The sequence below is a fragment of the Bombina bombina genome, chromosome 8, assembly GCF_027579735.1.
Source record: "Bombina bombina isolate aBomBom1 chromosome 8, aBomBom1.pri, whole genome shotgun sequence".
Classification (NCBI taxonomy): Eukaryota; Metazoa; Chordata; class Amphibia; order Anura; family Bombinatoridae; genus Bombina; species Bombina bombina.
This window is the reverse complement of record NC_069506.1, coordinates 138692617-138720121: the sequence shown is the minus strand read 5'-3', so window position 1 is coordinate 138720121 and position 27505 is coordinate 138692617. Positions and strand designations below refer to the sequence as shown.

Genomic DNA, 27505 nt, shown 5'->3' with positions numbered 1-27505 from the left:
CACAGTATTCAAGTAGTATTTAATAAATACTGTACCTGTAAATAGTGACAATTACTGTAGTAAAATTTGCCAGACTATAGCACTGAGACACAGATTGCACTGTAATGCTGTAAACAGAGTGAACTGCGCATAACAAAATGGTGCCAGACACTTTTCTCGAAATCTCACTAAGATTACAGCACTGTTTCAAAATCCTTGGTGGTTGAACTTCAGCTCCACTAATCGCTGTAAAGTGAGGTATACCTGTACCTTTCATCCAGCAACTATAGGGGGGGCTCACAAAATAGATATCTCTGGCAACAGTAAGAGGGTTATTTAGAAAAAACAACCCAGCGCTGAGATTTTATTACACAAAGCTGCTGTAAAAGAGAAGGTTTCCCCACAAACCTTAACAATATTAGTACAGGAAAAATTACAATATCTACAAAACCTGCAGATTAGTAATGGATTACAGCTGTGCTACCTAAAAGGTAGCTTAATGTGTAAAAAATGGCTTTATAAAAGACCCTATATAGGTAAAAATATAGTATTTTAATTGAAATAGTTTAAAAATGTATATATATATATATATATATATATATATATATATATATATATATACATATATATATATACATACATATATATATATATATATATATATATATATATATATATACATAGATCACTGTGCACAGTGGTAATGAACAACAATAGAAATATAAAAAACACCAAAAATTTAAAAACACAAAATTGCACTTTAGAAAACACAAAATCAATAGGGCATAATTAGCACATATACAATATTGTCTGGACCCACCACACATATAAAACACAGTTTAGAAGTGTAGCAAAAGTTTGCAAAACACCAAAGTCAGTTTTTTGTAACAGAGAGTATAAATGTACACCTTGCCGTTGTGAATTTTTATATGCTTTAAAGGGTTTCCCTGTCCTCTCTCGCCCAACCTCTGCAGATTTATGGTTTCAAACTAATGCAACTAATACTGGCTAAAGACAAAAACGTTTAACCAGACATCCACATACAAATAACCAACAAACTTTCTAACAGCTGAATAAGACTGCTAATTAATAAGACCGTTACAAAAAAAACGGACTTTGTTGCTTTGCAAACTTTTGCTACACTTCTAAACTGTGTTTTATATGTCTGGCGGGTCCAGACAATATTGCATATGTGCTTTGTGCTAATTATGCCCTATTGATTTTGTGTTTTCTAAAGTGCAATTTTGTGTTTTTAAATTTTTGATGTTTTTTTATATTTCTATTGTTGTTCATTACCACTGTGCACAGTGATTTATATATATATATATATATATATATATATATATATATATATATATATATATATTTAAACTAACTATTTCAATTAAAATACTATATTTTTACCTATATAGGGTCTTTTATAAAGCCATTTTTTTACACATTAAGCTACCTTTTAGGTAGCACAGCTGTAATCCATTACTAATCTGCAGGTTTTGTAGATATTGTAATTTTTCCTGTACTAACAGTAAGAGGGTGACATATTGTAGTCTAATAAGCCTGGGGAGGGGTATTTAGAGTCTGCAGCAATAAGATCACTAACAGGCTTTTACAAGTCTAAGTAAATAACATATGTAGCCTTGTTGTATTGACATGTTCCTGCTAATACAGGTAACCAAGTAAGGTCTGTTACATACGCAGGATCACTGATCCTTGACTCCCCTCTAGTGGTGAAAATTGGTATAAATCAAATACACACATAAAGATGACCGTAATTCTTACATAAGCATATCTGGCAAAACGTTTACACAAATTATCATAGGCTACTTTGTTATATACCATGAGTTAGATGGCTAATATATTATTTACAGTAGTGTAACATAAGGGGTAGGAAATACCTTTAAACTCTTGTGGATTGATATGGTCAATACACCCGTATACCTCTGGGTTAGCAATTACAATAGGGAAGCATTTGAGAGTCTAAGAGCATAGGGGGATGAATGAAAACCCAACCTAACATACACTTTAGATTATATCTTGGGTGCTGAAATTGGAGTCTAATATGTAATTTGGTACCATACTGTAACTACCTCTAAAACTAGAAGTACAACAGGAGTCAAGGACTCAATTATGCAATTCTGTTAAGAAGGCTGTCTTCTATAACATGCTAGGCTCCCCTATCCTGTGGGCATGGGCCCTATGCCTCACAGTAAGGCGAACCATATGTTTAGGCCTAAACAGTATATACAGCCTGCCGACTTTCTTACCAGTCAGCAAATAGACTTCAGCAATTTACATCAATATAAATTATCTTTAAGAGTATCGTTATATTGTTAACTGTCTACTTTAATAGGCTAGGTTAAGCAGTATTGTTTTCTAGAGATCCTTTATATTTAAATTAGAGAAAGTCCCCAGGCATAGGTTACGTGATAACAACATGTATCTCAAGAAGTTGATGATATTGGGTTGGCAGAAATCTTTTTCCACCTCCAGGGAACTTCTTAGAGTCTTATAAACAAATACATTCTTCAACAGGGATTTATGCATAGAGAAGTACAAACATATAGCAACATAAAAATGCCTGCTTAACGAAAATTTAAAGGAACAATTTGAGGCGCTTTATATTACTTAGTCCAGGTACCTGGTTATGTAGCCTAGCTTCTTAAAGAGACATTAAAACAAACATATCTGTCTATCTAAACTCCATACACAAGACCTAATTGAGTATGAACCATTTTAGCTCAAAGTAAAAGTCCTGGAGTTATAAGGTCCAGAAATATTCAATTATGGGTCTAACCAACTCCGGAACAGATCATATTGCGTTGCATATTAGCCGCCTCCTGAACATTGTACAGCCAACAAGCCATCCAGCAAAGCTGTGAATATGGCCTCACAACTATCCTCTTCATGCTGGTGGAGGGTGACTTCTCCCAACATACATAAGCTCTCTGTAGCTGCCCCGTATACCTAGCCGTCAGTAGCACCATACCAGCTGGTCTCAACTCTATATATTCTGGTATCTCTCTATTAGTTGGTGTGCCACTCCCATCTCACTTGGTAAGGCTATCCGGCAATGTCGGCTGATTGGAGCCCGGTAGCTCTAGAGGGCCCACACCCTGGTCTGTTGATCCTGCCATAGTGACACGTGCTCTCCAGGGACACCTGCCGTCAGTGCTACACATCTGAGGGGAGTTGTACTCGCAAGTCATATCAGGTAAGGTTGGGGTTGGCACAGATATTCCCTCCACCGGAACATTTGGTTCCCCAACTACTTCTTCAGCGCTGTCCACGACATCTGGGGGACTTAACTTAGTGGAAGCCAGGCCCCGTTCCTTAATTTCAACAAAATGACCAAGGATAGGCAAGGTGTCCGTACACGGAAACTGGTGTCCGTTACTGGCCCTTGCAGTGTCCGCCGCAAAACGTAGGACATATGAATGCTGGTCCTGACTCCTCCTTAACTAACGCGGCACCAAGTTTTGCGGGGCTGGGGCCACCCGCATGACACAGCTCAGTAGAGGGAAAGTGAGTGAGAGAGAGGGAAGAAGCAAGCTGCCTGCAGTGCAGCCTGTGTAAACCATCCGTGAGTTGTGACCCGTACCAATTTCTTGATCTATGCGGCAGCCTGGTGCTGGTGTCTGTGTGTAGAAGTAGCAGACTGCTGCCTACTCTGACAAATCTTGCCTAACCAAGTAAGTAACCAACCATGATAATCATGCGAGTAACATCAAGGTGGGTGTGCTTGGTCAGGAGTTGCAGAGTCCCCCAGCAGCCTCTTTAAACTGACTGCTCTGACTCTCATTATTCTTAGACAGTGTCAGGTGTCCCAGCAGCAGGAGCCTCCAGGATTCTATTTAAAAAGGGTTCCCAGACTCCCCCCATTCCTAGGGGGCCCCTAGGATTGGTGGAGTCTTGGACTCCCCAAGAATCCTGGAGGCTCCTGCTGCTGGGACACCCGATACTGTCTGAGAATGATTGAAGTCAGAGAAGCCAGTTTAAAGATCCTGCTGTTCTGTTTGTACTGGGACTCCTAGTTAATGTCTTAGCAGCCAGGGGCTCTGCATGCTGAGACCACCCAGGGGAGAGTGAAGGGTTAAAACGCTCTCTGCAGGGAATAGATCTAGGAGAGCTGGTAACAAATCTGTCCTGCTTGTACTCGGGGAATTAAGTCCTGCTTCACCACAGATACATTTTTATTTCTGCATCCTGATGGGCAGTACATGAAAAGTGCTGCGCATGCTGTATGGATTATTGGTGTGCTGCAGGGGGGATATCCAGAGAGGGAAGGATTATAAAAAAACTGCCCTGACTAGTTAATTGGTGTCTGTAATAAAAAATAGTACAGGGCAGCACTTTTCGTGTACTGCCTTTCTGTCAGGGTGCCAGGAATCAGACTGAGACGAGAAGTGCAAAAATAATCACACCTTTATTAATAGCAAAAAATAATAAAGAGTCCACAAGTCAAATAACAAGCCAGGAGTCAAAACTAGAGCTGGTAGTCAGACAAGCCGAGTCAGGAGCCAAAGCGAGTAGTCAGACGAGCCGGAATCAGGAACAAGGAGAACAGCAGAGTCAGGAACAAGCCAGGGATCAGGAACCAGGAGGGACATCAGACAGCCAGGTAATACATAGGAGCTCTCACAAACAGGTCTGAGACAACGCAAGGGCAAAGCATACTGAACAAAGGCCCTTTAAATAATAAGTGATGACATCACAATTCTGAGACTGCATCCTGTCTCACATGGATGATGTAAACCAGTCTGGCCATAAAAGGAAGTACAGGAAGTGAGCAGCATCTCCCAGAATGCACCAAAGTCAGCAAGAGAGGTGAGTAAAATGGCTGCCAGCAGCACATGGCAAACAAGTCAGGAAAAAACCCTGACAGTACCCTCCCCTTAACGACCCCTCCCCGCGGGAGGACAAAAGGCTTATTGGGGAAACGGGCATGGAAGGAACTGAGGAGGGCGGGAGCATGAACATCAGAGGAGGGAACCCATGAACGCTCCTCTGGACAGTAGCCCCTCCAATGAACCAAATACTGTACGCGGCCCCTGGATGTACGAGAGTCAATAATGCTGCTGACCTCATACTCCTCATGGTTGTCAACAATGATAGGACGGGGACGAGGCAACACAGTGGTAAACCGATTACAAACCAATGGTTTCAAGAGGGAGACATGAAAAACATTGGAGATGTGCATTGCAGGAGGAAGGTCAAGAGCGTAGGCCACAGGATTGACCCGTCGGAGTATTCAAAAAGGACCAACATAACGGGGAGCCAGTTTATTGGAAGGCACACGAAGGTTCAAGTTGCGGGAGGACAGAAAAACTCTCTCACCAACCTGGTAGGAAGGTGCGGGAAGACGATTACGATCAGCCTGGAACTTTTGGCGCTGCATAGAACGATGAAGGCAATCCTGAATCTGCACCCATGTGGAACAGAGTTGCCGGAGAGGCTCCTCCAAAGCCGGAATACCCTGAGACATGAATGAATCGGGCAACAAGGATGGTTGAAACCCACAATTCGCCAAGAACGGGGATAACTTGGAGGAAGCATTAATAGCACTATTACGCGCAAGCTCTGCCCAAGGTAACAGTTCAGACCAATTATTGTGGTGATCTGAGACATAGCAACGGAGGAACTGTTCCAGAGCTTGATTAGACCGTTCCGCAGCCCCATTGGATTGAGGGTGATATGCCGAGGAGAAGGAGAGCTGGATCACCATTTGAGCACAAAAGGAACGCCAAAATCTGGAGACAAACTGGCTACCCCGGTCCGACACTATCTCCTTGGGTAATCCATGTAAACGGAAGACCTCACGGGCAAAAATTGAAGCAAGCTCCTGAGCGGTAGGCAACTTCTTCAAGGGAATGCAATGTGACATTTTAGAAAAACGGTCAACCACCATAAGGATAACAGTATTGCCATTGGAAACAGGGAGCTCGACAATGAAGTCCATGGAAAGATGTGTCCAAGGACGCTCACAATTAGCAATAGGTTGAAGAAGACCCACAGGAAGACGTTGAGGAGTCTTATTCTGTGCACAAACTGAGCAGGAGGCAACATACGCAGCAACATCAGAACGAAGACCTGGCCACCAGAATTGTCGAGTGACAGACCAAATCATTTGGTTCTTGCCTGGGTGACCTGTGGCTTTAGGATAGTGGTAAGTGTGCAAAAGTTTAGTTCGAAGATTCTCAGGAACAAAACACTTACCACTAGGTTTCTCAGGAGGTGCATTGGTTTGTGCAGCCAGGATCTCCTCCCCCAAGGGAGAAGTCAAATTAGTATGTATGGTAGCCAAAATATGGTCGGGAGGTATAACTGGAGTAGGTACAGACTCCTCCTTGGACAGAGGTGAAAATTGTCGAGAGCCCTAACACTCCTCCTAACATTCTTACTACCAGGCAAGTAGGAGACTACATAATTAAACTGAGACAAAAATAGCACCCATCTGGCCTGTCGGGGCGACAAACGTTTTGCTTCAGATAGATAAGTTAAATTCTTGTGGTCAGTAAGAATGAGCACTGGCACGCTAGTACCCTCGAGAAGATGCCTCCATTCCTTGAGTGCCAAAATTATAGCCAGTAATTCCCTGTCGCCAATTTCATAATTGCACTCCGCTGTAGACAATTTCTTAGAGAAGAAACCACACGGATGCAAGGAACCGTCAGGTGTAGGACATTGAGACAAGAGAGCACCTACTCCAGTCTCAGACGCATCGACCTCAAGAACAAAAGGCAGGACAGGGTTAGGATGAGCCAGAACTGGAGCAGCAGCAAAGGCAGTCTTAAGACTATCAAAGGCCTTAATGGCAGCAGGTGACCAATGGAGTGGATCATTCTCTTTACGGGTCATGTCTGTGATAGGTTTGACCAAGGAAGAAAAGTTTTTAATAAACTTTCTATAGTAATTGGCGAACCCCAAAAAACGTTGAATAGACCAAAGACCAACTGGGCGAAGCCACTGCAGAACTGCAGATAACTTGTCAGGATCCATAGAGAACCCTGCAACGGAGATAACATAACCTAGGAAGGTTACTTGAGTCTGATGGAACTCACATTTCTCAAGTTTACAAAACAGGCCGTTCTCACGTAGTCTCTGAAGAACCTGTGTAACATCAGAACGATGAGCCTCAAGTGTGGGTGAGTGTATGAGGATGTCGTCTAAGTGCACCACAACACACTGTTGCAACATATCTCGTAGGACATCATTAATAAATTCCTGGAAAACAGCAGGAGCATTACATAGGCCAAAGGGCATTACAAGATACTCATAATGCCCACTCCTGGTGTTAAATGCTGTTTTCCATTCGTGGCCCTCCTTGATCCTAACGAGATTGTACGCTCCTCTCAAATCAAGCTTAGTAAAGACCGTAGCTCCCTTGAGGCGGTCAAAGAGTTCTGTAATGAGCGGAATAGGGTAAACATTCTTAATGGTCAGACAATTAAGACCCCTATAATCGATGCATGGTCTTAACTCGCCACCCTTTTTCTTCACAAAGAAGAAGCCAGCCCCTGCAGGAGAGCAGGATTTGCGGATGATCCCCCGTGATAGAGCATCGGAAACATACTCCTCCATAGCACAATTCTCTGCCACAGACAGAGGGTAAACCCGGCCCCGAGGAGGAATGGCTCAGAGTTGCAGGTCTATGGCACAATAGTAAGACCGGTGAGGAGGCAACGTACCGGCACGCACCTTGTCAAAAACGTCTAGGAAGTTTCGGTACTCCTCTGGCAATTGAGATACTGAAGAAGTGCACAAGACTTTAACTGGTTTCTGAAGACAAGTGGAAATACATTGCGGAGACCACAACAAAATTTTTGATCTGCGGCAGTCGAGACTGGGATTGTGCTTTTGGAGCCAGGGATAACCCAGAACAACTGGAAAATGCGGAGAGTTTATCACCTGGAACTGGAGGGTTTCAAAATGGAGAGCCCCAACAGCCATGGACAACGGAGCGGTTTCGTGAGTAACGAGTGCGGGCTGAAGGGGCCTGCCATCAATGGCCTCAATAGCAAGCAGAACGGACCGAGGCAAAACAGGAATGGAGTGCTTCAATACAAAAGCACTGTCAATGAAATAGCCTGCAGCACCGGAGTCAACAAGAGCCTGGGTGACTATGGAGGGGTCCATCCAGGAAAGGACAACCGTGACCAAAGGTTTCTCCTTTAGCGGTTCCGGGGACAAGGATAAACCACCTAAGGTCTGCCCCCAACAGGACCTTAGGTGTGAGCGTTTCCCGGCCATGTAGGACAAGACTTCAAAAGGTGGCCCTGTAACACACAATAGAGGCAGAGCCCCTCCCTCCTCCTAAAGACCCTCTCCGCCGCAGATAGATGTGTGAATCCCAACTGCATCGGCTCAGCAGTACCTGGTGACTCAGGACCAGGAGGCATGGGAGGAAAGGGAGTCATGGGTGGGAACGAACACGTAGGAGACAACGGTACAGGAGGCTTCCGTAAGCGCTCCTTGAAAGAAGGCCTCTCACTTAGTCTGATGTCAATTAGGATCAAAAAAGACACCAATGCCTCGATATCTTCTGGTAAATCTCTGGCAGCAACTTCGTCTTTAATCGCATCAGAGAGCCCATGAAAGAAGGTGGCAACAAGGGCTTCATTGTTCCAGCCTACCTCTGCTGCAAGCATACGGAACTCAATGGCATACTGAGCAACAGATCTTGTACCTTGCTGAATGGACATGAGTCGTTTAGCAGCAGAGGAGGAGCGAGCTGGAACATCAAATACCCTTCGAAAGGAGGCCACAAATTCAGGGTAATTTGAAATCACAGGTTTATTAGTCTCCCACAAGGGATTAGCCCAGGCAAGAGCTGTGTCAGAGAGTAACGAGATAAGAAAAGCCCACCTTAGCTCTGTCAGAGGGAAACGCCTGAGGTAACATCTCAAAGTAAATGCCCACCTGGTTCAAAAACCCTCTGCACTGATTAGGATCGCCTCCATATCACTGAGGTAGAGGTGCAGAACCGGACAAGCTCCTGGTAGGACTAGGTGCATCAGTGGAAACAGGAGCAGCCATAACTTGCGGGACACTTTGGTCCAAATGTGCAGTGTGAGTCAGCAGGGTTTGCAGGGCTAGTGCAAATTGATGCAAGCGGTGATCCTGTTCATCCATCCTGGAAATTATGGCAGGTAAAGGTGGATTATTAGCACCATCAGAATTCATGGCCCTTGCGTAATGTCAGGGTGCCAGGAATCAGACTGAGATGAGAAGTGCAAAAATAATCACACCTTTATTAATAGCAAAAATTAATAAAGAGTCCACAAGTCAAATAACAAGCCTACTCTGACAAATCTTGCCTAACCAAGTAAGTAACCAACCATGATAATCATGCGAGTAACATCAAGGTGGGTGTGCTTGGTCAGGAGTTGCAGAGTCCCACAGCAGCCTCTTTAAACTGACTGCTCTGACTCTCATTATTCTTAGACAGTGTCAGGTGTCCCAGCAGCAGGAGCCTCCAGGATTCTATTTAAAAAGGGTTCCCAGACTCCCCCCATTCCTAGGGGGCCCCTAGGATTGGTGGAGTCTTGGACTCCCCAAGAATCCTGGAGGCTCCTGCTGCTGGGACACCCGATACTGTCTGAGAATGATTGAAGTCAGAGAAGCCAGTTTAAAGATCCTGCTGTTCTGTTTGTACTGGGACTCCTAGTTAATGTCTTAGCAGCCAGGGGCTCTGCATGCTGAGACCACCCAGGGGAGAGTGAAGGGTTAAAACGCTCTCTGCAGGGAATAGATCTAGGAGAGCTGGTAACAAATCTGTCCTGCTTGTACTCGGGGAATTAAGTCCTGCTTCACCACAGATACATTTTTATTTCTGCATCCTGATGGGCAGTACATGAAAAGTGCTGCGCATGCTGTATGGATTATTGGTGTGCTGCAGGGGGGATATCCAGAGAGGGAAGGATTATAAAAAAACTGCCCTGACTAGTTAATTGGTGTCTGTAATAAAAAATAGTACAGGGCAGCACTTTTCGTGTACTGCCTTTCTGTCAGGGTGCCAGGAATCAGACTGAGACGAGAAGTGCAAAAATAATCACACCTTTATTAATAGCAAAAATAATAAAGAGTCCACAAGTCAAATAACAAGCCAGGAGTCAAAACTAGAGCTGGTAGTCAGACAAGCCGAGTCAGGAGCCAAAGCGAGTAGTCAGACGAGCCGGAATCAAGAACAAGGAGAACAGCAGAGTCAGGAACAAGCCAGGGATCAGGAACCAGGAGGGACATCAGACAGCCAGGTAATACATAGGAGCTCTCACAAACAGGTCTGAGACAACGCAAGGGCAAAGCATACTGAACAAAGGCCCTTTAAATAATAAGTGATGACATCACAATTCTGAGACTGCATCCTGTCTCACATGGATGATGTAAACCAGTCTGGCCATAAAAGGAAGTACAGGAAGTGAGCAGCATCTCCCAGAATGCACCAAAGTCAGCAAGAGAGGTGAGTAAAATGGCTGCCAGCAACACATGGCAAACAAGTCAGGAAAAAACCCTGACACTTTTGCTGCCACTTCTGCTGGATGCTATTTCACCAGGCATCCACTACCCTCCCAGTAAAGAGAGTGTTTTTTGATGTTTTTTCAATTGAAATGTACCTTGGTGTCCTTCACTAAGGTCTGTACCTAGGAAAATGTACGCCACAACCTTGGTCCGTGCCTATCCCTGAAATTGACAATGAAGGATGTTGTGCATTTTGGCTTCCCATGCATCGATTGCGACTGTAATCCATAGAGTAGGAGGCATTGTTAGATGTTGTAGAGGCTATGGAGCCACTCCGCAGATGTATAAGTCCTTCGGTAGATTATTGCCACATGGCCTAACTGCAGAGCTTAGAAAACGTGGATAGGCATGAAGTTGATTTACAAACAGTGGTATCGGGCTTTGCGTAGCTTCTTGATGGTATGATAGGACTGAACTTATAGCTTTTTCTTCCAAAATCTGTAAAATATCACATATAGGCCTAAACGGAGCCAGGAGCTCCTCTAAAACACAACCTGTCGCTTCGGCTCTAAGCTCCGCCCCCAACTTTTTTTCATTTTTAAAATAAACACTTTTCTGGTTGTAATTATTTCGTTTTAATAAAGGGTATGTCTTATTAGAAGGTTACCTTGGTGTTTTTGCTTCCAAGGTGATTAACATTGGGAGATAGAAGTGCAAATAAGTGCATTGTTTCAGTCAGTGTTTACATTGACTATTTGGGTATATTAAATTGTTCACTAATAGCTATTTTTTACATTTGTCATATGAAATAGCCGTTTGCCACTTATGTAGTACTGGCTATAGATATTCTATATACAAATGACACATCAGCAGAAATCAACCTCCCAGTGGAATGTGGAACTCATAATCCACTCCACACAGCACTAATATCTGTAAATTATTAATTTTTTTTAAACATAGGTACTAAAACAGCAACATTTCCGGCCAAGAAACCCTTAATAATGCCACACGTGGATAGTGGTGGTGAGTAGGAGCCCAGCCTATTTTAAATAGTAGTCCTGCAGCAGCTTTGACTACAGTTCATTCTTATCAGCTGCATGTCTGCGTATACTGTCTCTTTAAGGAATTCTGGATTTAACTTCTGGATTATCATTTCAGGTTTCTTAAATGGATTTCAAGAGACAGGAAGACTAGTTTATATAGGCACAGATAGAAACTGTAAAAATATGTTCTTTTAAAAAGCTAACTATAAGAGTTTTTTTTATCAGCTGATACTTACCTCCTTCTGTGTAGTTAGCCGCCCTTCAAATGTATATTTTATTTATCCACTGATTCGAATGTTCTGCCCTCACTATTGACTGTAATGGTAGCATGCTATTATGGCAGCTACTGTCATGCAGAGGCAGAGAAGACAGTTACCATGAGAGTCAATAGCAAGTACAACCACTTCAGTGAAGAAAAAACAAGTTTAAAGAGAGATAGCTGGGCACACATAAGGTGGTATTAATTAACTGTTAAAATAAATACACATATAGATATCTTCAGAAAATTTATTTTACAGCTACAATCTGGCAGAATACCTATATAAAGTATTGTTTACTGTCTGCAAGATTTAATCCTTCTACTTCCAATTAATGTTATTTCCTTTATAAAAGTTAAAGGGACACTGAACCCACATTTTTTCTTTCTTTATTCAGATAGAGCATGCAATTTTAAGCAACTTTCTAATTTACTCCTATTATCAATTTTTCTTCGTTCTCTTGCTATCTTTATTTGAAAAAAGAAGGCATCTAAGCTTTTTTTTTGGCTCAGACGATGGACAGCAGTTTTTTTATTGGTGGATGAATTTATCGACCAATCAGCAAGGAGAACCGAGGTTGTTCCCCGAAAATGGGCTGGCATCTAAACTTACATTCTTGCATTTCAAATAAAGATACCAAGAGAATGAAGAAAATGTGATAATAGGAGTAAATTAGAAAGTTGCTTAAAATGTCATGCTCTATCTGAATCACGAAAGAAACCCCCCCCCCCCCATAATTTATGTAAGAATTTACCTGATAAATTAATTTCTTTCATATTGGCAAGAGTCCATGAGCTAGTGACGTATGGGATATACAATCCTACCAGGAGGGGCAAAGTTTCCTAAACCTCAAATGCCTATAAATACACCCCTCACCACATCCACAATTCAGTTTAACGAATAGCCAAGTAGTGGGGTGATAAAGAAAGGAGTAAAAAGCATCAACAAAGGAATTTGGAAATAATTGTGCTTTATACAAAAAAATCATAACCACCATAAAAAGGGTGGGACTCATGGACTCTTGCCAATATGAAAGAAATGAATTTATCAGGTAAATTCTTACATAAATTATGTTTTCTTTCATGTAATTGGCAAGAGTCCATGAGCTAGTGACGTATGGGATATCAATACCCAAGATGCGGAACTCCACGCAAGAGTCACTAGAGAGGGAGGGATAAAAATAACAACAGCCATTTTCCACTGAAAAAATAATCCACAACCCAAAATATAAGTTTATTCTTTAAATGACAAGAAAAACTTAAAACATCAGCAGAAGAATCAAACTGAAACAACTGCCTGAAGAACTTTTCTACCAAAAACTGCTTCTGAAGAAGCAAATACATAAAAATGGTAGAATTAGTAAATGTATGAAAAGAAGACCAAGTTGTCGCTTTGAAAATTTGATCAACTGAAGCTTCATTCTTAAAAGCCCACGAAGTGGAGACTGATCTAGTAGAATAAGCTGTAATTCTCTGAGGCGGGGCCTGACCCGACTCCAAATAAGCCTGAAGAATCAAAAGCTTTAACCAAGAAGCCAAGGAAATAGCAGAAGCCTTCTGACCTTTCCTAGGACCAGAAAATATAACAAATAGACTAGAAGTCTTCCTGAAATCTTAAGTAGCTTCAATATAATATTTCAAAGCTCTCACCACATCCAAAGAATGTAAGGATCTTTCCAAAGAATTCTTAGGATTAGGACACAAGGAAGGGACAACAATTTCTCTACTAATGCTGTTAGAATTCACAACCTTAGGAAACAAATTAAATGAAGTCCGCAAATCCGCCTTATCCTGATGAAAAATCAGGAAAGGAGATTCACAAGAAAGAGCAGATAGCTCAGAAACTCTTTTAGCAGAAGAGATGGCCAAAAGGAACAACACTTTCCAAGAAGGTAAATGTCCAAAGAATCCATAGGCTCAAAATGGAGGAGCCTGTAAAGCCCTCAAAACCAAATTAAAACTCCAAGGAGGAGAGATTGATTTAATGACAGGCTTAATACGAACCAAAGCCTGTACAAAACAGTGAATATCAGGAAGTTTAGCAAACTTTCTGTGAATAAAACAGAAAGAGAAGAGATTTGTCCCTTCAAGGAACTTGCAGACAAACCCTTATCCAAACCATCCTGAAGAAACTGTTAAATTCTTGCAACTCTAAAAGAATGCCAAGAGAATTTATGAGAAGAACACTATGAAATGTAAGTCTTCCAAACTCGATAATAAATCTTTCTAGAGACAGATTTACGAGCTTGTAACATAGTATTAATCACTGAGTCAGAGAAACCTCTATGACTTAGCACTAAGCGATCAATTTCCATACCTTCAAATTAATGATTTGAGAACCTGATGGAAAACAGACCTTGAGACAGTAGGTCCGGCCTTAATGGAAGTGGCCAAGGTTGGCAGCTGGACATCCGAACAAGACCCGCATAACAAAACCTGTGAGGCCATGCTGGAGCCACCAGCAACACAAACGATTGTTCCATGATGATTTTGGAAATCACGCTTGGAAGAACTAGAGGCAGGAAAATATAAGCAGGATGATAACACCAAGGAAGTGTCAGCGCACCCACTGCTTCCGCCTGAAAATCCCTGGACCTGGACAGGCATCTGGGAAGTCTCTTGTTTAGATGAGAGGTCATCAGATCTATCTCTAGAAGACCCCATATCTGAACAATCTGAGAAAACACATCTGGATGGAAGGACCACTCCCCCGGATGTAAAGTCTGACGGCTGAGATAATCCGCCTCCCAATGTCTACCTGGGATATGCACCACAGAATTTAGACAGGAGCTGGATTCCTCCCAAGCAAGTATCGAGATACTTCTTCTATAGCTTGTGGACTGTGAGTCCCACCCTGCTGATTGACATATGACAGTTGTGATATTGTCTGTCTGAAAACAAATGAACGGTTCTCTCTTCAACAGAGGCCAAAACTGAAGAGCTCTGAGAATTGCACGGAGTACTAAAATATTGATTGGTAATCTCGCCTCTTGAGATTTCCAAACCCCTTGTGCTGTCAGAGATCCCCAAACAGCTCCCCAACCTGAAAAACTTGCATCTGTAGTGATCATAGTCCAGGTTAGCTGAACTAAGAAGCCCCTTGAAGTAAACGCTGGTGATTTAACCACCACGTCAGAGAGTGTCAAACATTGAGATTTAAGGATATTAATTGTGATATCTTTGTATAATCCCTGCACCATGGATTCAGCAAACAAAGCTGGAGAGGTCTCATGTGAAAACGAACAAAGGGAATCGCGTCCGATGCTGCAGTCATGAGACCTAAATTTTCCATGCACATAACCACTGAAGGGAATTAATGAGACTGAAGGTGCCGACAGGCTGCAACCACTTTCAAACGTCTCTTGTCTGTTAGAGACAGAGTCATGGTCACTGAATCTATCTGGAAACCTAAAAAAGTGACCCTTGACTGAAGAATCAAGAAACTTTTTGGTAAATTGATCCTCCAACTATGTTTTCGAAGAAACAATACTAGTTGATTCGTGTGAGATTCTGCAGAATGTAAAGACTGAGCTAGTACCAAGATATCGTCCAAATAAGGAAGCACCACAATACCCTGCTCTCTGGTTTCCATAAAGCAGGGCACCTAGAACCTTTAAAAAAGATTCTATGAGCGGTTGCTAGTCCAAATGGAAGAGCAACAAATTGGTAATGCTTGTCTAGAATAGAGAAACTCAGGAACTGATAATGATCTGAATGAATCGGAATATGAAGGTATACATCCTGCAAGTTCATTGTGGACCTAAAATGTGCTTGCTGAATAAAAAGCAGAACAGTCCTTAAAGGGACATAAAACATAAAAAAAATTTCTTTCATGATTCATATAGAGCATATCATTTTTAGCAATGTTCCAATTTACTTCTTTTATCTTATTTGCTTCATTCTTTAGATATTGATGTTGAAAAAATAGCAATGCACATGGGTGAGCCAATCACACGAGGCATCTATGTGCAGCCACCAATCAGCAGCTACTGAGCCTATCTAGATATGCTTTTCAATAAAGGATATCAAGAGAATGAAGCAAATTAGATAATAGAAGTACATTGGAAAGTTGTTCAAAATTACATGATCTTTCTAAATCATGAAAGGAAAAAAAATGGGTTTCATGTCCCTTTAAAGTCACCATTTGAAAGTTGGTACTCTTACATAACGATTCAAAATTTTCAGTTCCAGAATTGGTCTGAATGAAATTTCATTCTTTGGGACAATGAATAGATTTGAATAAAACTCCAGACCTTGTTCCTGAAAAGGAACTGGCATGACTACCCCTGAACTCCAGGTCTGAAACACACTTCAGGAAAATCTGAGCTTTAACTGGATTTGCTGGGATGCGTGAGAGAGAAAAATCTTCTCACAGGAGGACTTACTCAGAATCCTATTTGATACCCCTGAGAAACAATACTCTGAAACGATTGATTTTGGACAGAAATTATCCAAACATCCTTGAAAAAAACCTTAATCTGCCCCCTACCAGCTGAGCTGGAATGAGAATCGCACCTTTATGCGGACTTAGGGGCTGGCTTTTGGTTTCTTAAATGGGTTGGATTTATTCAAATTAATGAAGGTTTCCAATTGGAAACAGATTCCATAGGGAAGGATTATGTTTTTTGTTCCTTATTTGACAAAAAGAACGAAAAAACGGTTAGAAGCTCAATATTTACCCGTAGGTCTCTTATTACCTTGGAAAGAAAGAGATAGCAATCTGGACTTAAAAAGTCATATCAGCATTCCAAGATTTAAGCCTCAAAACTCTTCTAGCTAAAAATAGCTACACATAGATCTAACATCAATCTTGATGATATCAAAAAATGGCATCAGAACTGATTAGTATGTTGCAGTAAGCGAACAATGCTAGATAAATCAGAATTCAATTCTTGTTGCACTAATTCTCCAACAAAAATGTTGATGCAGCTGCAACATCAGCCACAGAAATTGCAGGCCTGAGACGACCTGAAAATAAATAAGCTTTCCTTAGATAAGATTCAAGTTTCCTATCTAAACGAACTTAATTACTATCTTCTATAGGAATAGAGGTACATTCAGCAAGAGTAGAAATAGCCCCATCAACTTTGAGGATCTTTTCCCAAAACTCTATAGAAATTGCTGGTAAAAGGATACAATTTTTAAACCTTGAAGAAGGAATAAAAGAAGTACCCGGCTTATTCCATTCCTTAGAATCATATCAGAAATAGCACCAGGAACAGGAAAAAACCTCTGGAGTAACTACAGGAGGTTTAAAAACAGAATTTACTAGTTCTAATATCAAGAGGACTAGTTTCCATGATATCCAAAATATTTAACACTTCTTAAACAAAGAACGAAAATACTTCATTTTAAATAAATAAGTAGATTTGTTAGTGTCAATATCTGAGGAAGGATCTTCTGAATCAGATAGATCCTCATCAGAGGAGGATAATTCATTATGTTGTCGGTCATTTGAAATTTCATCAACCTTATGAGAAGTTTTAAAAGACCTTTATATAAATTAGAAGGCAGAATAGCAGACAAAGCCTTCTGAACAGAATCAGTAACAAATTCTTTAAATTTCATAGGTATAACATGTACATTAAAAGTTGAAGCAACAACAACAGGCAATGTACTATTTACTGATGGACACAATATATGCATGTAAAACTTTATCATGATAACCAGTACAAATGACATTCGGAAATATAATGCACTTAGCTTTAGTAGAACCAACATCAGGCATCAAAGTTCCAACAGATACTTCTGAGGCAGGATAAGATTGAGACATCTTGCAAAATGTAAAATAAAAAACAACACATAAAGCAAAATTTGTCAATTTCCTTATATGACAGTTTCAGGAATGGGAAAAAAATGCAAATAGCATAGCCCTCTGACATAGAAAAAGGCAAGAGGCAAATAGCAACGGGGTATTAAATTAATGAAATGACACACTTGCTTCACTAACGACGCAACCCTGTGTAAGGAACTTGGCTTCAACTACGACGTCGGAAATTACAAACTTGCGTCAATGGACGTACTTTCGCGCCCAAAAAATTATTGCGCCAAGAATGACGCAATAAAGTCTAGCATTTGGCGCACCCGCGGGCCTAATACTGCCCGCAATCTGCAAGAAAAATGTAGTCAATTTGAAAAAAAGACTAAACCCCAGGTAAGAAAAATATTTCTTAAAATGTTTATTTTCCCCAAATAAGAAACTGACAGTCTGCACAAGGAAATACATGAACCTGACTCATGGCAAATATAAGTACAATACATATATTTAGAACTTTATATAAATGCATAAAGTGCCAAACCATAGCTGGGGTGTCTTAAGTAATAAAAAACATACTTACCGAAAAGACACCCATCCACATAAAGCAGATAGCCAAACCAGTACTGAAACAGTTGTCAGTAGAGGTAATGGTATATGAGAGTATATCATCGATCTGAAAAGGGAGGTAGGAGATGAATCTCTACGACCGATAACAGAGAACCTATGAAACAGATCCCCGTTAGGAAGACCATTGCATTCAATAGGTGATACTCTCTTCACATCCCTCTGACATTCGCTGTACTCTGAGAGGAATCGGGCTTCAAAATGCTGAGAAGCGCATGTCAACGTAGAAATCTTAGCACAAACTTACTTCACCACCTCCATAGCAGGCAAAGTTTGCAAAACTGAATTCTGGGTGTGGTGAGGGGTGTATTTATAGGCATTTGAGGTTTGGGAAACTTTGCCCCTCCTGGTAGGATTGTATATCCCATACGTCACTAGCTCATGGACTCTTGCCAATTACATGAAAGAAATTTGGGTTCAGTGTCCCTTTAACTGATGAAAGAGGATGGTTCTTTTAGAAAACAATCTCATATAGGGTACCTGATGTACAATAGGAAAAATGTTGGTTAAATGATCTCAAGCTTCTAGCTAACTTATCCCTATCCCCCTACAGGTTATTATACAACACTAAACTAACCAAGACATTTCACCTATTCTAACCCAGATTGTTTATCACTGCAACCATCTAGGGCAGGGTTCAAGCAGGGTCAGGCTTGTGAAGTCTGTAGTGCGCATTTCTAATTTTCAGAACTGGGAAACCAACTATTTCAAACTAAACTTTTAGTAAAAGGGGACAAAATAAATAATTAAAGTATATTGCAAGGTAACATAATTAGGCATGTGATATTACAATCTCAAAGTGTTTAAAGGGACAGTTCACCCCAACATTTTCTCAAATTTAAATAGTTCCCAATGTTCCATTTTACCTGCTGGAGTGTATTAAATTGTTTACAAGTAGCTCTTTTACCCCTATTTTGGCATTTGAAATAGTTTATTTAGGTTGTGGTTTCCCAACCAATACTGAAAGTTTTGATACTGGAGTCTCAGCTATTGAATAGCCTAAGTAAACACAGCCAGCAGAAGAAATTAAACTCACAGTGGGGTGCAGGATAGTTACGTAATAAAATGATAAATTTTGAGAACGAGTGTGTACCTGCCAGGCAACAGCACTTTTTATTGGATTATACAATACAACACACAAAGCTGTCTATAAGCACAGCCATGACAGTGAAAGATACCGCTTCACCTCCTGCTCCACTAACTTACTCCAAAATGAGGGGAATGGTAGCCATACTCATCGATTTCATGAAACAGCGGAGGATGGGATTGAATGACTTCATTCAGAAAATTGCCACTAACTCCTATGCATGCAAACACCCCGAAGTCCAGTCCATCCTAAATATTTCACAGCCCCAAGAACCTGAGCTATTGAATGGCAATTCCTCACCCCCACCTAGCCCATCACAACAGATCAATCTTGGTCCTTCATCCAACCCACATGCTAAACCATCCGACTTCCAATTTCTGAAGATCATTGGAAAGGGCAGTTTTGGAAAAGTGCTCCTTGCAAGACACAAAGCAGATGAAGAATTCTATGCAGTTAAAGTCCTGCAGAAGAAAGCAATTCTGAAGAAAAAAGAGGAGAAACACATGTCAGAACGCAATGTACTGCTGAAAAATGTGAAACACCCTTTCCTGGTTGGGCTCCACTTCTCTTTCCAGACTACAAGCAGATTATACTTTATCCTGGACTACATCAACGGTGGAGAGTTATTTTACCATCTCCAGAGAGAACGATGCTTCCTGGAACCAAGAGCTCGTTTTTATGCTGCTGAAATTGCCAGTGCCCTGGGATACTTGCATTCTCTGAACATTGTTTACAGAGACTTGAAGCCGGAAAATATTTTATTAGACTCACAGGGTCACATTGTTTTGACTGACTTTGGACTTTGCAAAGAGAACATTGAACCCAATGGCACAACATCTACCTTCTGTGGCACTCCTGAGTATCTTGCACCAGAGGTTCTTCACAAACAACCTTATGATAGAACAGTTGACTGGTGGTGCCTAGGTGCTGTGTTGTACGAGATGCTATATGGCCTGCCTCCATTCTACAGCAGAAACACAGCTGAAATGTACGATAATATTCTGAACAAGCCCCTGCAGCTAAAACCAAATATAACCAACTCTTCCAGGAATCTTTTGGAGGGTCTACTACAGAAGGACCGGACAAAACGACTTGGTGCCAAGAATGACTTTACGGAGATTAAGAACCACATCTTTTTCACTCCAATTAACTGGGATGATCTCATCAATAAGAAGATTACTCCTCCTTTCAACCCAAATGTGAGTGGTCCAAGTGATCTACAGCACTTTGATCCTGAATTCACAGAAGAACCTGTTCCCAGTTCTATAGGACAATCTCCAGAAAGCATCCTCATAACTTCCAGCATTAAAGAAGCGGCAGAAGCATTTTTAGGATTTTCATACGCTCCACCTATGGAGTCCTTCCTTTGAGTGACCATACATTTTATTTGCCTTGTGGTTATTTCAAGTTGATAGTCACTTTATTATCTGTTATCAAAATTGCACATCCTTCATGATAGCATCACAGCCTTAATTTCAACATCGCCTGTTTGGGTGGAAGAGCACGTTGGTGTAGCTAAGCTGAAGGGAGAAGTGACTGGACGTCTGACAATTTAGAGATGGTTGTTTCTAGAATATGAACTGCCTGCTTGTTTTTCAAGCATACAGCCCTACTAATAGGGATACGTGAAGAGGTGAATCTCCGGAAACAGCATCTGAGTTTTAGTATGGGTTCTTGGAATTGTGCCTTTCTCTATTGAGAGATCTTGTCTACAGAGGCTTCCATATGTTTGGGAGTTCTGTTTTGTGGTTGCACAAGCGAACAGTCGTTAGAAGTGTGACCGTTCTCATAGTAAAAAAGAAAAATGTGTTTTTCACACATGAAATGTGACACTTAGTGATTACTAATACTGGGGCATTGTACATCTTTCTTCCATATGTGGAAGCTAAATTTTTATTGTAGATGCAAAATCTGTTTAATTAGTACTAACAAAGTATGACACAGGCTTGCAACAACCCTTTTTATTTGTTTGTTTTATAATGCTTGAAAAGCATTGCTGCTATACAGATTTCTATTTTTAGAAATGGTTTATGGACCAAAATGCCCCAAATTTAGTTGCTGAAAGCTGTTAATACTTGGTTTAGTAGTTTTTTGTTTATTTATATTTTTTGACATTCCTGACCATTTTTGTGTAAATTTGTAAATAATCAAAATTGTACAAGAGTTGTATATTTAAACTGACGGATACTTGTAAAAGTAAATAAAAACATTACAATGTACTGTAATCAGATAAAATGCTATTTTTTTCTGACCAAACCCATTGGTTTGTAATAAAAGTTAAAAAAAAAAAAAAATGATAAATTTCCATTGTTCTCTCTATGTATTGAGCTTTAGTTTTCCAGATAAATATAAGATAATGAAGCAAGTGTGTGTACACAAAGTGATAACATAATGAGATATGATATTACTCGAAGTTCAACCTATTGTAATAGACTGTTATTTAAAAGCACAAACCCAGCTACTTCATATACACAAATAAACCTGAAAATGCAATTTCTCATACATTTTATATACTGCAGCTGGTATAACAAGTCATTAAAAATACATTCATATAAATACAATTTTACAGTGTACTGTCCCTTTAATGTCCATGTAAACTAGAAAGGACCTCAGTAAAAATGAAAACCGACAACATTCTGATTTCCTGACCAAAGCTGCCATCTTGTGGTTGTTCATATAATTGCAGCTCACTCTGATAGTTCTAGTTTCTTATGGTGTGCAAGAAAAAAACACAACAAAAAACCCCCACACCATTGGTTCCACAAATGCAAATAAGTCATGAAAACTATTTAATTAAAGGGACAGTCTTTAAAAACATAGATAATGCCTTTACTACCCATTCCCCAGCTTTGCCAACCAACATTGATATTTTAATATTCTTTATAACATTTAAACCTCTAAATTTCTGCCTGTTTCTAAGCCACTATACACAGCCTCTTATCACATGCTTTTTTTTAGTTTGCTTTTCACAACAGGAGACTGTTAGTTCATGTGAGCCATATAGAAATCAATTTAAGATTTAGCACAACACAGTACTAAATGCAAGTCAATAGATAATAAATAAAAAGTAATGTGATCAGGAGCTGTCAGAAGATGCTGAGATACAAGGCAATCACAGATGTTAAAACGTATATTAAAGGGACAGTCAATACCAGAATTTTTGTTGTTTTAAAAGATAATCCCTTAATTACCCATTCCCCAGTTTTGCATAACCAACACAGTTAAAATTAATAATACACGTTTTACCTCTGTAATTACCTTGTATCTAAGCCTCTGCAGACTGCCCCCTTATTTCAGTTCTTTTGACAGACTTGCACTTTAGCCAATCAGTTCTCACTCCTCGGTAAATTCATGTGCATGAGTTCAATGTTATCTATATGAAACTCATGAACTAACACCCTCTAGTGGTGAAAAACTGTCAAAATGCATTTAGATTAGAGGTGGCCTTCAAGTTCTAAGAAATTTTCATATGAACCTCCTAGGTTTAGCTTTCAACTAAGAATACTAAAGGAACAAAGCAAAATTGGTGATAAAAGTAAATTGGAAAGTTGTTTAAAATTACATGCCCTATTTGAATCATGAAAGGTTTTTTTGGACTAGACTGTCCCTTTAATATAACAGTGTTGGTTATGAAAAACTGGGGAATGGGTAATAAAGGGATTATCTATCTTTTAAAACAATAACAATTCTATTGTAGACTGTCCCTTTAAAATTTTGAATAACCAAGTCAGACGTAGGAATAGACAAAACTAGGGATGCACTGAAATTTCGGCCGCAGAAACGTTTCAGCCTAAAATGGCATTTTTGGTTATTTCCGTTTTTGTTTTTTTTTGCCTGTTATTTTCAGTAAAAGAAGGGATGCACCAAAATTTTGCTGGCAGAAACATTTTTGCCGAAAATGGCATTATCGTTTTTTTGTCTGTTTTTTTTTTTCTTGGTCAAATTATTGCGTAGCATATTATTGTTTTAAGATATTTTTGTTTAATTTTAGTGTGTTACTTTCAATAAAAGTGTGGTTATTTTATTTTACTGACTTGCAGGTTTTCAATTCAGATTCATTCAGTAAATAGTCTAATCATGCATAAATAAACAAACAAAAAAAATATTTTAAAATAATTTGAAGAAAAAAAAAAAAGACATTTTCGGTTTTCGGCCAAGTGAATCCTGTATTTTCATGTTCAGTACAGAATGTCCATTTCGGTACATCACTAGACAAAACCTATTACCCAAGCTGTACTGTGGGACTTGCTGTATAAAAATGGTGCCAATGGGAATATAAATGAGGGATGCTAACTTATGTTCTAAGAAATGCTAGGATTTAAGCTGACCCCAACCTAAAACAGTGAACTACAAAACATTGGTATTGATCACCCTATCCTTTCTACTATGTTGTGTGGCGAATCCTGGGAGAGGCTCCTGCTCAGCTGAACCCTTATACACGAAAGTTGATTTACATTAATTCTGTAGTTATCGTTTGTATTTTTTTGTTAATTATCTTATGTCATTTGATACCATTATTTGCATCTTCTGTAGTAGTCTCTCGAAAATATCCTTAAAAATAGTATAACCCCTTAAAATATATATTAAGGCAGATATCCTACACTTATTTCATGCTACATTTAATAATGCTGTTAATGAGCAGAGTCAAACATTTTCTTTATAGCACACAACTGAATGTTGCCTATTGTGATGATTGTTCCATAAGGAAGTTTTCAGGATTCCAGGTAGGCATCAAGGACTACATAGCATAGCTTCTCCATTGTGTCCTGTTATATGTCTCTCAACAGCTGCGGCAATGAATCCACATTCAAAAAGATGAATCATTAACTATTCTGTTGTGCATTTGACTGCAACTTCAGTTCTATACACTGCATATAGTAGGCAGTAAGCTAAATATATAGGCAAGTAACTCCATCTCCAATTTCCAGGACTAAATTAGTAGAACGGCCTGATATATTTAACTTCACTACAACATACATGGTGGGGATAGAAAAGCTTTCAAGCTATGTCTCAACCTTCTTCTTGTGGTTCTTTCTTAGATTCAAAGGAGAATCTATCATGGTAACATTTAATCCAAAGAGCTTACTTTACCATGTGCAATTGGACTGTTCAAATTTAGCATTCTTCTTCTTACTCTGGCCTTCAACATAGTATTCAGTATGAACTGCTCCAAGCTTAGCTGACATTTTCTTCTAATTTTTAGCAATGGTGATAATAACTAACTTTCAAATATTCTCCCCTGCATGTCCAGCATTACAAATCCTGATCCCTTGTCAAATTAGATCACAAGAATGGGCCTGGGTGAAGACGTCTCAAGGTAGGGTGATTTTCAAGGGGGTAGTGTTAGGTTTTTATTAAGGGGGTATTGGGTGGGTTTTAGAGTAGGGTTGGGTGTGTGGGTGGTGGGTTTTAATGTGGGGGGGGTAAAACTCCCGCGAAGGAGCAAGCCCTTACTCCTGGGATTCAAGCCTTGCCACTAGAAGAAGGCAAAGATACCCAACATTTCAAGAGCTTTCAATGCCTCCCACCTTTCTGGTATCTCGGCCTGTAACAAGAAAGATTTACCACAACATTTGAAAAGTATTCCTTTTTTTTTTTTTTTTTGGCGTGACAGACATGGTTTTCGCTGGCATTTCTTCAGAAATCCAATAATTTTCAAATTCTTACAAGATGGTTTAGTTAAGAGCTTATCAGCAAAGTCTTTGAAATGTCATATTTCAGCTCTTTTGATTTTACATCATAAAAAGATTTCTACATTTCCTGACAGTCAGACTTTTGTTCAAGCTCTAGTCAGAACAGGAACATTAGTTAAGCAAATGGGGCTGATCAAGTCCGCCGCACATCGATAAATGCAGACAGCATTTATCATTTCACAAGCAGTTCTGGTGAATTGCTTGTGCAATGCCGTCCGTGCAGATTTGCGGGCAATCGGCCGCTAGCAGGGGGTGTCAATCAACCTGATCATATGCGATCGGACGGATTGATGTAAGCAGCCTTAGAGGAGGCGGACGAGTTAAGGAGCAGCGGTCTTAAGACTGCTGCTTCTTAACTCGTTTCCAGCGAGCCTAAAGGCTCGCCCGGAAATAGTTACATTCAGGGCCCCAAAATACATTACAGCTCATACTACTAGATCAGTTTCCACTTCCTGGGTGTTTAAAATGAGGCTTCTATTGATCAGATTTGCAAAGCAGATGGGTGGGAGCCGATGTGGGCGGCCATCGATGCACGGAGGTCATCGCAGGGGGGCAGGATCACATGCAGGGTGCGCGCGCACGGAGGGACTCACGGGGGCGCATGCATGCATGGGGGACGCGCACGTGCACAGGGGCGGATGGGAAGCTACACTATGGGACAATGTGTTTGTAGCTAAGGGTAAGGTGGGATAGAGGAGGGAGGGGGTTATCTAAGTGATCGGGGAGGGGGTGGGGAGTTGGCTATTGAGGGGGGCAGCTACATTACAGAAAAAAAAAGATGGCGCACTATAAGGTAGATGGGGAGGGTTAGAGAGCTGTTTGGGGGGGGGGGGGGTCCTACACAGCAGAATAGATATTTTTTTTAGAAAAAAAAAAACTTATTTTAGTACTGGCAGACTTTCTGATCGCATTTGGCGGTGAAATGGTGGCATGAAATATACCAAAATGGGCATATATCAATACTTTGGGTTGTCTACTACACTACACTAAAGCTAAAATTAACCCTACAAGCTCCCTAATTAACCCCTTCACTGCTGGGCATAATACACGTGTGGTGAGCAGCGGCGTTTAGCAGCCTTCTAATTACCAAAAAGCAACGCCAAAGCCATACAAGTCTGCTATTTCTGAACAAAGGGGATCCCAGAGAAGCATTTAGAAACCATTTGTGCCATAATTGCACAAGTGTTTGTAAATAATTTCAGTGAGAAACCTAAAGATTGTGAAAAAGTTTGTGAAAAAGTGAACGATTTTTTTTATTTGATCGCATTTTGCAGTGAAATGGTGGCATGAAATATACCAAAATGGGCCTAGATCAATACTTTGGGTTATCTTCTAAAAAAATATATACATGTCAAGGGATATTTAGGGATTCCTGCCAGATATCAGTGTTCCAATGTAACTAGCGCTAATTGGGGAAAAAGTGGTTTGGAAATAGCAAAGTGCTACTTGAATTTATTGCACTATAACTTGCAAAAAAAGCAAAGAACATGTAAACATTGGATATTTCTAAACTCAGGGCAAAATTTAGAAACTATTTAGCATGGGTGATTTTTGGTGGTTGTAGATGTGCAACAGATTTTGGGGGTTAAAGTTAGAAAAAGTGTGTTTTTTTCAATTGTTTCCTCATATTTTATCATTTTTTATCGAAAATTATAAGATATGATGATAATAATGGTATCTTTAGAAAGTCCATTTAATGGCAAGAAAAACTGTAAATAATATGTGTGGGTACAGTAAATGAGTAAGAGGAAAATTACAGCTAAGCACAAACACTGCAGAAATGTAAAAATAGCCTTGGTCCCAAACAGTCAGAAAATGGAAAAGTGCTGTGGTCCTTAACCCCTTAACGACCGAGGACGTGCAGGGTACGTCCTCAAAAAAAAGGCAGTTAACGCCTGAGGACGTACCCTGCACGTCCTCAGTGTGGAAAGCAGCTGGAAGCGATCCTGCTCGCTTCCAGATGCTTTCCGGTTATTGCAGTGATGCCTCGATATGGAGGCATCCTGCAATAACCTTTTTAAGCCATCCGGTGCAGAGAGAGCCACTCTGTGGCCCTCTCTGCACCGGAGATCGGTGGCTTACTGCGTTGGTGGGTGGGAGCCGGACTGGGAGGCGGGTGGCGGCCATCGATGGCCTCTCGTGATGTGGAGGGGGGCGGGATCGTGGGCGGGGATGCCAGGGGGCACGCACTGACGCGTGCACGTGCACAGGAGGGCGGGGCGGGCGCGTGCATGGGGAGGGAGCAGATGGGAACCGCTACACTAGAGAAAAAAAAAGTGTAGGAAAATGAAAAAAAAAAGTAAAAAAATAAACAAATCGGATACAAAACACATCAGTTAGGTGGTGGGGGTTGGTCTGTGGGGAGGGGGAAGCTACACTACAGAAAAACTGGGCAAAAAATAAAAAAAAACATATTTTTTTGCAAACTGGGTACTGGCAGACAGTACCCAAGATGGCCCCCAATAAGGCAGAGGGGAGGGTTAGAGAGCGGTTTGGGGGGGGGGGATCAGGGAGATTTGGGGCTAAGGGGGGGATCCTACACAGTAGCATATGTAAATATGCTAAAAAATATTATTTTTTTTTAAAAAAAAAACTTATTTTAGTACTGGC

At 40.5% G+C, this 27505-nt stretch overlaps 1 protein-coding gene across 1 annotated transcript; it reads left to right on the top strand.

Moving 5' to 3' along the window:
* The first annotated feature begins 19209 nt into the window (after positions 1–19209).
* On the top strand, positions 19210–21496 carry LOC128638043 (serine/threonine-protein kinase Sgk1-A-like). The gene has a single exon (XM_053689914.1). It carries the CDS (start codon positions 19277–19279, stop codon positions 20570–20572), a length of 1296 nt encoding a protein of 431 aa, XP_053545889.1. The 5' UTR covers positions 19210–19276; the 3' UTR covers positions 20573–21496.
* Positions 21497–27505: the final 6009 nt, after the last annotated feature.